Source organism: Nothobranchius furzeri, chromosome 12 (genome assembly GCF_043380555.1).
Source record: "Nothobranchius furzeri strain GRZ-AD chromosome 12, NfurGRZ-RIMD1, whole genome shotgun sequence".
NCBI classification, from domain to species: Eukaryota; Metazoa; Chordata; class Actinopteri; order Cyprinodontiformes; family Nothobranchiidae; genus Nothobranchius; species Nothobranchius furzeri.
In genome coordinates, this window is record NC_091752.1 from 31,570,890 (window position 1) to 31,581,856 (window position 10,967).

At 41.8% G+C, this 10,967-nt stretch overlaps 1 protein-coding gene across 1 annotated transcript; it reads left to right on the top strand.

The window, feature by feature from the left end:
• Positions 1-931: 931 nt before the first annotated feature.
• Positions 932-8,127, top strand: klf5a (Kruppel like factor 5a). The gene is made up of 4 exons (XM_015944818.3): positions 932-1,506; positions 2,374-3,439; positions 4,433-4,492; positions 7,139-8,127. Exons 1-4 carry the CDS (start codon positions 1,054-1,056, stop codon positions 7,315-7,317), a joined length of 1,758 nt encoding a protein of 585 aa, XP_015800304.3. The 5' UTR covers positions 932-1,053; the 3' UTR covers positions 7,318-8,127.
• The last annotated feature ends 2,840 nt before the right edge of the window (positions 8,128-10,967 follow it).

Sequence of the window (10,967 nt, forward strand, 5' to 3'; positions counted from 1 at the left end):
AAAAGTCCAGTAGCAACAAAGCCAGGTCACCATCAGTTCGTGATTTTGTAACCTCCTTTAGCTCACCCAAACAAATGTAGGCTGCACCGATGTTTGGTTTTAGTTTTTTGCATTGCCTCCAAAGACATCACTCTCTTACTTTTATTTCCAGGCTTAATGCCAACAAAAACAGCAAATTTCTTCCTATTACTGAAAAACCAACTGCTAGCCATATGAGCTTACGGAACAGTAAACAGCTGTTGCCATAAAGCAGGTTTCCACACGTATTGAGATGCAGTTCCTGGTCAGCAGAAACTTACAAAGTGCTGTCCAATGTGATGTTGCTCAAGTTTCTGGCTTAAGAACCACTGAAACCAGTTTAACAGCAATAGCTTAAAGTATTACAAACTCTTTAGCGTTGCTTACAAAAACTGTAAAGACAAATTATAGCAATTCATTCCAATTTTATTTCACACCACATATATACAGAATTCTCAGGGCTTTTTTTCTCTATTATTAGCTGTGAAACTTCTGTAGCATTTCTTTCTGGATTTTCATAACAATTCTGGAATAATGAAATTTCAACAAATAACATTTGCATAAACTACTTAAACATTTTTTAGAATAGAGTTTTTCAGACATCTTATGACCCCATTTCATTAGCTTATAATAATCTCAATATCTGAGCTGAGGCTGTTCAACAAACATTATCACATAATTCCGTTCATGATAGCCATGACACATTTATTTATTATGTAAATTGAAAATAAAACTAGAATATTTAATAATATTTGGATTCTAAACAGCCACATTCAACCCTAAATTTACAAGCTGCAACGCAAATGGCTGAACAAATTATTTATGCCAAGATTGTTGATATTTCTATGTTTATGTTGCGGTAAAATAATAATGCAAGTAAAAAATACATAAGTAATTTTGTGTTTTTGCTCAAAGTTGCGTGAGAAAACGGGGGAAAGTGTTTTAGCAGGAGCCCCCGATGTTTTCCGGCCTCTCGTGCGCACTTTACGAGGCTGTTAATGTATTTAGATGGGAGCGCAGGGCGGTGGCCGGTGAATGAATAATCAAAGCGTTTTGACGGTTTCCAGTGGGCGGCGCGTGCTCTGTATTTACACTGGGCCGCTCCGCCCTGCATGGGAAGATAGAAAACTGTCTGCGGGCCGGAGGGATGGAACAAGTGGAAGGAGATGTTGCCGACAGGCACACATTAATTACTCCGCGACACGCACCGCGCCTCTTCGGGTCTCTTTCCTCTGTTCACCGTGGCAGCCTGATCCTGCTTTCTGCTTGAGAGGACCAGAGAGAGAGAGAGAATCGACCGTTTCAGGCTTGCTGCGTCGGAGCTTCATGGCAGCAACACTGACGATGAGCCGCGGGCAGGAGGACCCCTTCTATCCGCTGCAGAAGGCGGCTATGCCCGCTGGATTCTCTCTGGAGGACTCAGCGCTGTTCGGCTTGGACTGCAAGATATCCGACACGGAGAAGGCCGAGCAGAATGAGTACACACAGGTAAAGATGTCAAAAATCAGTTTCACATGCTGTTTCTTTGAATGGGCGTGGCAGACAGGCTTGGGATCAGGTTGTTGCTTCGCTGGCCTCCAAAATCCATCTCTGGCGTCGCTGCGTGATGTTGATCTTCACTAGATTTTTTTTAAAACGCAATTGCAACACTGTTTTCGGCTATAAAATAAACGGCTGGATGCGCGCCCGGTGAGTCCTGCGTGCATTCACCGCATGTTTTGTGTGCCAGCACTGCCAGTTGGTCACCAGTTGTTGGGCTCCCCCTTTGACGCGCGCTCACACCATCATACCACGCTGACGACAACTGACTCCAGCTTCGGACAGAAATGTCCCGGCAACTTCTGTCCCCAGTTGGAAGGAAACTTGTGCATCAGAGGATAGAAGTCAGTTAAACAGCTGGTAGGATCAGAAGCCTCAAATAGCAGCCCATCCCCAGACTGCTGTTGCTGCTGCAGAGGACAGGGAGACATGGGTGTTTCCCCGCTGCCTTTCATGATGCTGTTTCATCCTTTGCTGCAGGGCTTATCTAACTTTTATAGTATAGAATGAAAAAACGGCTCTTATGCAGTGCTGGATTGAAAAATAGCTGCAAAATACCTGTTTTGTGTGCAGGATTTAGGTCTTTATTTACAACAAACTGTGGTGATGTCTGCTAACAGTTGGAGGGAAGGTTCCTGGGTTCAGCTTGACAGGCAGGAAGGGAATGTTGCAGCTGCCTATTGATGACTACTTGATAAATGTTTTAGCCGTGACTATCCTATCAAACTTTTGTCTCCACTAAATGCTCCCATGAGCTTGTTGCAAGTGCAACTTGAGTTTTATTAGGTTTGAGTTATGATTTTTTTTTCTCCTCAGGTAAAGTGTGAGATGGACAGGTATCTGTCCCCTCAGCCTCCTTCCTTTCCACTTCATGCAGCCAGCCAGCACAAGTCGCACAGAGATGGCACGTCTGCAGTGGATCAGTTCTTCGGCGATGATCACAACGGGGCACCCTACACCCTCAACATGAATCTTTACCTCCCAGATGTGTCCTATCAGCGGATGGGCTCCTGTGAGCAGGCGCGGCCCCCTCGCCACCAGAGTCACGCTGGCCTCACACAAATCAAAACCGAAACTGTGTCCTCGTGTTTCTCCCACAACTTACAACCTCACTGCCCCAACAATACACCCACAGGTAGCTGCAGCACATCCAGGCATGGCCCTGGCAATATCACCATGGAAACCTCAGCCATGAACATGACATTAACGGGGTTACCAGACTTCATCAGTGTTTTTAACCAGTCAGGAGGAGGCCACGGTGACGACTCAATGCCAGAAGTGTTTGTCAAACAGGAAATGTCCCAGTTCGAGCAGCATGGTCTCCACCATGATAACAGCGGCTCGCTTTTTCATCTCCTGAACTCTGGCTTGGACCATCACCACAGCACTGGTATGGAAGCTCAGCAGCAAGAGATCCAGCCCACTCCTTTCCAAGATCTGCCAGGAGCTGCTTCTTCCCAACGAGAGCAGAAGCCCCCTTACTGCAGTCTTGGTGGTGGGGCGTACACGCATACCCACAATCAGCCACACCACCAATTCCTGCAGCAGCAGGTCCCCTACCTACCGCCCTCTCCGCCAAATTCTGAGCCGGGCAGCCCCGACAGGCAGAAGGAGCTGCTCCACACCATGTCCCCTCCGCCTTCATATGCAGCCACTATCGCATCCAAGCTGGCAGGCACCTCCCCGGGACTCGGACCCGGCCAGGGTCCCGGCGCTTTCGCCCTGTCCGTCTCTGCAGGTCCCGCGCCACCCCAAGGTCCAGCTCCCGTCCTTCCACAAGTATCGGCAGCAGCCACAACGCAGAACCCCGGGCCTGTCCGCTACAATCGGAGGAACAATCCAGACTTGGAGAAGCGCCGGATCCACCACTGTGATTACCCAGGTTAGAGGAAACGACACACACCTGCCACTGCTGCTGTGTGTGTGTATGCTGATAGTTTCTGCTGTAGTGTGTGTGTTGCTCTTCATTTACGTCTGCACTGTGGTCAGGTTGACATTTGGTCACTCAGAAAGGTCAGCATTACAGCAGCCAGATTCATTTCAAGACTCCCATGCATTTTTTTGAAATGACATGTTTTGTTTTGAGCAACTTTCCCAGACTCCTGGGTTACCGTGCCTGTAGCACGCTCTACTGTAATTGCAATATTATAATATTGTCTGAACACTAGACTTAACTTAACCATAAGGTCTGAAAAGTACTTCGCATTTATCACTGCTCCAGAAACGCTTGTGTCACTCGCAGCCCGGAGCTCCCACACACTCTTGTGGTGTCTAAATCATCACAGGAATGATTGTGTAATGAAAGATCATTTGGTCACTTTTATCTGTTTTTTCCCCCCACACTCATTTGCATTTAACATTAGATAGCAATCTCAGATCAAACGATTTTTTATTGTAAATAAAAAAAATAATAATGCTTTGCACACAACCCATGACTGTTCGATGTGCAGCTACTTGTAGAACATGCAGTGGTAACTAGCCTGTGGCAGCATGTAAAACGGGCTTAGGGCGAGCTCCTGGATCGTGCTTGCACACGTCTAACTTTTTTTTCCTTTCATAGTGAGAAGAAGCAGATCCATCATTTCCACAAATCCACCTTTCACACAAGTATCTTTACTAGTACTCTGACATGCAGAATTGAGTCAGTCAGGGGACTCGGTCAGAAATTTTTTAAAGCTAAACGCTTTGAGCGCAGGCGTCCCCGTTTTTTGAGTTTCTACGAACCGTTTACTGCTTTTCATTCCAGGGAGCTTCTGTGTTTCATTAGTTTGAATTTCTTGCATACCACAGCTCGGTTTATTGGGTAAATGCATATCTGACACATGCAGATTATTTGGTCTAAGCTGTTTGTGTTTATCTCCACGTCTGTCCTCAGGCTGCAAGAAGGTCTACACCAAGTCGTCTCATCTGAAAGCCCACCTCAGGACACACACGGGTAAGATCTTCCTGAAATCAAAGTAAAAAGAAAAAGACATTGCCCACCGGACTCGGATTTCAGTATCTGCACTGGCACCGTGTTACTAGGCAGAGAGCTGTGTTCTTGGCATGTGTGTGTAAATGTATCCCCATTCCCATCCTCTGCCCAATATACTATTCCATCAAAACAGGTGGAAGTGACACACTTGTGCCAGGAGATGACTCTCAGACTATGTGGTCAGCTCAAGACATGTGGTGCCACCTTTCTCAGAGTCATGTTACCAGATTTAAAAAAAAATGCTTTTCTGGAATTAGTTTTTATTTTATTTTACTTTTTATGCTTTTATCATTATGTTTACTGCAGATGCAAACATATGAGCTCGTCTTGTTTCAAGGTTCGTTTTGACTTGAAGCTCTCTTTTCTCTTTCATCTTCGTTTACCTTTTATCTCTGTGTCCTCCTTCCACATTTATATTTGAACCATTTGGAGGAGTAAAGTCAACAAACAAGTGCTTAGGTGTTGGGCCCCACCTCACTCCAGCTATCAAAACAAAGCTTCTGTTGATATCCACACATTCCTCACTCATCTTGAAGTACACATAAACTCTCTCTTCTCTCTTTGAATTGTGTGTTTTGTTCTTTTTTATGAATCCGAACAACTTGTTCAGGGACGTCGCTGTTTGTGTTCAGTGCACTTCAGGATTGAGAACATGACACGACAATTAGATCTGGTATCATTCATGCCGCGGGCTGATTGTGGTTATTGCAGTTATTACAGACCACAGGATGAGAGTACAACATGGAAATGGTTGTATAGCAGCAGCAGCTACATATCCTCTGTTCTTGCAGCTCTACTCAGTGATTTTTCTTCCCTCGATCCCTTTCATTCATCTAATCATCCTTTTTTTGTGTCATGCTTCTACCTTCAGTTGTACCCCCCCCCCCCCTTATTTTTTTATTTTTATTTCCGTCTTTGTTACTCATTCTATTTGTCTTATTCACACTGGCACACACAAACACACTTCCTCACACACCTGTCTGTAATCTGTATGAGATGATTCCTAATGCGTTTGGGTCCCAGTGGGAGTTCCCACTCTAATCTCCATCAACATCCATTACCCTGATTGTGTGTGTGTGTGTGTGTGTGTGTTTCTGTTTGATTCACTCTTCCCCTTTTCTTTATTTTCTGTGTTTTTACTGTCTCCTCTTATTGCATTCAATTTCAGGTGTGTTTTTTAGTTTGGCAATTATTATTTATTCAGTTACATATTTTTATGGTTGTTTTAGTGAAACTTGTGTTCATTTAGAAAAAAGGTTGAAGTAAAACAAACAAAAAACAACAAAACAAAGTTTGTTCATGTTTACAACAAATGCACTCCATCTGTAAATCCAGACTGGAGCGGATCGGCCTATTGGAGGATTTTCTAATCTATGCTTAAAACTAGAATCTAATTGAACCGGGACTCGTGAGATTCAAATCTTTTCTAACTTTTCTCTTAATTTGTTCTTGTGCAGCTCAATCATCCTAAGTTTGGGGAATGCCATTGTTGCTCAGATCTTTGGAGAGATATTCATCCTTCACAAACTTGTTGTTTTTAGCCGCCCTTTGCTTGAGCGCTTAGTGTTTTCTGTAAAATACCACCTTAATGGTGTGAAGTCAGGTTGAAGCCAGATCAAGCTTTTTACTGTTCTCATTGGGGATATCTCTTTTTCAAAATTAACTCTTCAAATATAATCTCTTCAGCATCTTTTTGCAGTTCCAAATCATGGCACTACCACTGCCGTGCTCTATTGGGACTGTTAAACTGGCTGTTGTTGTTTTTTGCTGTGGTCATGCTAAATATGCTGATCTCCTTATGAGCTTTTATTCTAATATGTGTGGGTACATTCATGCATGCATGTGTGTGTGTGTGTGTGTTGTCTTTTTTTAATTAAAGAATGTTTAATCTTGAGATTTACTCTAAAGAAATGCATGATTTAAAAATCCTGGTCACACATTTCTGGATATTTTTATTCTGTTTCTACTTGATCTCTATTAAAAAGAAGGGATGATGTTTTTGTTGAATTTATGTTTATGTTTATTAAATAATTAATATTACCAGGCCTGCTTCTTAATGAAACACAGCCCATGTCCTGGAAGGTGATAGTAAAATAATCAAACAAGAAGATGAGATCACATTGTATTTTTGTCCAGTAAACTGAAACAGGTGTTTGTTTAAAAAGTTGCACTTCAGGTCTTGGTTAGTAGTGGTGTCCCTCAAAGAGGGAGGTCACACTAGTTTAACAGAACGCCTGCAGCTGGAGGCGTGGATTGACAGAGTGACAGACAAACAGTCTAAAGCCATCAAAGAAACCAGCCAGATGCCAGAAGCAAAGACAGACAATACAGACCAGCCAGCCGTGAGAAACTTGCACAGTATTAGTGTTGCATTGATAAATGCCTGTGAGTGACAGTGTTATGACTGTATATGCTGTCAGACAACTGGAATCTTCAGCAAAGCCTGTTTTCCTAGTTTCTCCACCTGACTGTATGAATCACTTAAGTCAGTGAATTAGTTTGTTTTCATAAAGAGTGTGTGCACACAAACACAGCTCTGTTTGGTGCTTTGGTGAAGAGGTTCAGCTCATCAGGGAACTCACTGGTTGTGTTCTCCTCATCCTGCAGGTGAGAAGCCCTACAGGTGTACGTGGGACAGCTGCGACTGGCGATTCGCCCGTTCGGACGAGCTGACGCGTCACTACCGAAAACACACCGGCGCCAAACCCTTTCAGTGTGCCGTCTGCTCCCGCTCTTTCTCCAGATCCGACCACCTCGCCCTGCACATGAAGAGGCACCAGAACTAGCAATATTTACACACACACACACACACACACCAGTGGTGTGCCATACAAGCTCCATCCTGACAAACATGAAGCTGTGTGATGCAGAGTGACTTTTACTGACTTCAGAGCTCCTCCTGGTGCTGCTGTTGCATCCTACAACAGAACGATAGCCTAACAAACGTGTAGCTCTTAGCCCAGAGTGGGACATTTAGGAGGTTAAAAAGTAGGAAGATAGTGGCTAAAGTCTGGCCTAATAACCTCCAAATTAAACTTGCTTTAGATTTCTTTGGACAAATGCAAAGAAAACACGCCATAAGGTAAAGCAAACTGTAGCTCCTAAAGATGTTTCCTGTTCATTTGGACTCTTGAATCGAATGGAACGAAAGACTATAAAAGCAAAACCATCGGTTTTTGTCACATTGTAGAATTTCTTAAAACAAATTCTTTGTTTACTCATTGGTTATTTTGTTTATATAACTGGAACATCCAGATTGTTTTTAACAAAATCCTTAGGTTTGCACTAGAACTCATTCTTACTCATCCCCCATTTTTTGTTTTGTTAGATTTTATTTTTGAATCTCATGCACCACTGGAACGACGGTTATCACTACTGGACTGATTCTTTGCGAACGCCACGTCATTGCTGTTCAGATATTAAATATTGAAAGCATTTATACTCTTGAGACACGGAAGATGAAGCAGGAAGAAAAGTGAGAGAAGGGGGTGGGTGGAGATAGAGACTGAAAGATATTTTATAGAGAGGGGGAGATCTGCGGATGACTGAGTAACACAGGGACATGGGTGGATGGTAAAGAACAATTAGATGATCAATTATTTAGGCTGCGTGTTAGATGGATTTCTAACCAGAGAAGTGTAAGCGAGCTTGGAGATCAGTCGGTTAGTATTTGATGCACAAGTTAGAATCAGTGATACTCATGCAGATGTGCCATCTGATGTTTTACTTCCTTTTAACCAAAGTGTCATCATCATCATCATCATCATCATCATCCTCTTATGAAGTGCCTCCTTCTCTAGTTGATGTGTTTCTGTTCTGTGGTACCAGAGCTGTATTCAGAGTGATCGGCTCTCGTAAACACACAAGGTGCTGTTTTTATTTCTTGTTCAAGACTCAATTTGAGGGGAAAAAACAACTTTAAAATTTTTAAACTGACCGTCTTCATTGTAATATAACAGCTCAGCTCTGGCCACCACACAGACATCCCAACATCACGTGGAACCTTTTCTACTAAAGTCTCAGTCCGTCTTTTCTACAAGATTGGTTTCAGCCTCTTGACTTTGTAAACAGAAAACTAGCAAAATGGCTCAATCAGCCTCTCAAACATGCTCAGTTAAAGGACAGATTTACTTTATTTTTGTGATTTTTTGTTTTTGTTTATTTTATTGCCGACTCGTAGAATTTGAGCTCACATTTCTAGAGAACCTTGACTTTATTCCTCATCTCTTGCACTGAAATTTCTCTAGGAAAACATTTTAAAGACAAAAAAATACAACTAAAAATGTTTCTTGAAAAATGTTATGCTATATAAATAAAGCAGAATTAAACATCATATGTAACACACATTCATTAAGATGTTACTGAGCCACTAAAGGGACATTGGTTTAAAAAGAAAACAGTTTCTTGTGAGCACCAAATATTATCTCGTAAGCACCAAATGTGAGCAGCAAATATCATCTCGCTAGCACTGGAAACTCTCGTGAGCACCAGCTGTTATCTTGTGAGCACCGGACATTATTTCGGGAGCACGAGAAATTGTCTCGTGAGCACTGGATGTGAGTACCAGATATTGTCCTGCGATCACTGGAAAATGATCTCGCGAACAATGAAAATTATCTCATGAACACCAGATATTATCTTGTGAGCACCGGATGTGAGAACCAGATAGTATCTAGCGAGCACTGAATATTATTTTACGAACACCAGATATCATCTCACGAGCACTGGAAATTATCTCGTGAGCACTGCATATCATTTCGTGAGCACAGAGGGTTATCTCATGCACACTGGATTTTTTATCTTGTGTGCACTTGATAATATCTCATGATTACCAGACAGTATTTTGTGTGGGATACTATATGAAGAAGAAGAAACAATATTTTGTGAAGCACCTCAAGATAAAAATCTAGAGGTGCTTCACAAAAAAAAAGATAAAAAAATAATAAAAAGTGAGAGGAAAAATGTAGAAATTTTTAGAAAAAATGAATAAAAATGAAAAAGAAAATGGTAATCAATGGATCCAAAAAAAAGAGAGACAACATTGGCAAACACACCAGCATAAAAAGAATCTATTGAGGAAAGAGAGGATGAACATCTGGTGTGCATGAGAATATTTTTTCTTTTACAAATATCCCTTTAGCAGCTCAGTAAGATATCATTTATACATTTCGAAATAAAAAATCAACAGTTATAACCTCCTAGTGTCAGTTTTCTGTAAAATCAGAAACTTTAAATGCAAATTATTTTTGAATCTTTTAAGATTTGTCTTTAGTTTCAGTCTGCTTTTAATGGAAGCTGTACATATGGAGCACATGAGATAAAAATGTGAACCTGTCCTTTAATATACACCTGAGCGTTTGATGGTGGGATTTAGCCTGAATCTATAACTGTATTTGTTTTATCACTGCAGGTAGCATAAAGATAATATAGCACTGTATGTAACAAGGGAAATCTGACTATTTATTTAATTGTGTAGAAGCTGGGATGTAACAGATCAACTGTCCCTTTTTCCCAGCAAAAATGCCTTAATGTAAATATATGCACTGTAAATACATTCTGTTCCATTTTTATTTTGTAAAGAACAGGGCAGAAATAGGAAAAATGTGCCCCGCATCCAAAAATTTTGAGCCTTCTTATTTTTGTTGGTTTTGTCAAAACTATTTTGATGCCATTGTTTTCTATATTGTCCTTCCAACAACTTTTTTGTAGCTTCTATTTTTTTCTTCCATGGTAAACGTTCCAAAGACAAAAGTTGTTTTTCTTCAACTGAGTGAAACTGACGCTAATAAAGTCGATCGACACTTTTACAGATGTGCTGTTGTGGTGAAATTGATGGGAGATGAGATTTCATTTTCTTTGTGTATAACCTGCTCACATGTGGCAATGATGCAAAAATGTGCTACGGTTAGTGGTTTCTCCATGAGGCTTAGATTAAAGCAGAGGCATGCTGTGCAGCTAGTAAGCAAGGTGCCTGAGGGATATTGAAACAAGTCTCGTCAAGGCTTGAATAAAACAAATCACACAGAACAAAACAGATTATCTCTCAAAGTATAAACAAGGTTTCTGTGGAAGCTTAAATCTGGGAATTTTCATAGGATAAGTAAAGAACGAAGTACTGACTTCTACATAAGAAGTCAGTACAAGTACAGAACAAGAAGCAACATGAGGAGAGGCGGTGAGGTCTCATCCAAGACCTGCAAGTAACCTGCAGTACCCTTGCTGATCAACAAACAATAGTCCTTTGATATCCCAGCAAGAGACAATGGACAAGAAAATAAATCTGACCACCACTGAGGGACCTGAGGGGAATCCCACTGCATTGAAATGGACGTTCAAACGCGCTCGCAGCACCATATGTTCCTGGTTTAAGTCATAAATGTGACCCAGGGTCTTCTGTTGTAATCTACCTCAGATGTCTGAAAAGTAGGAGGCAGGA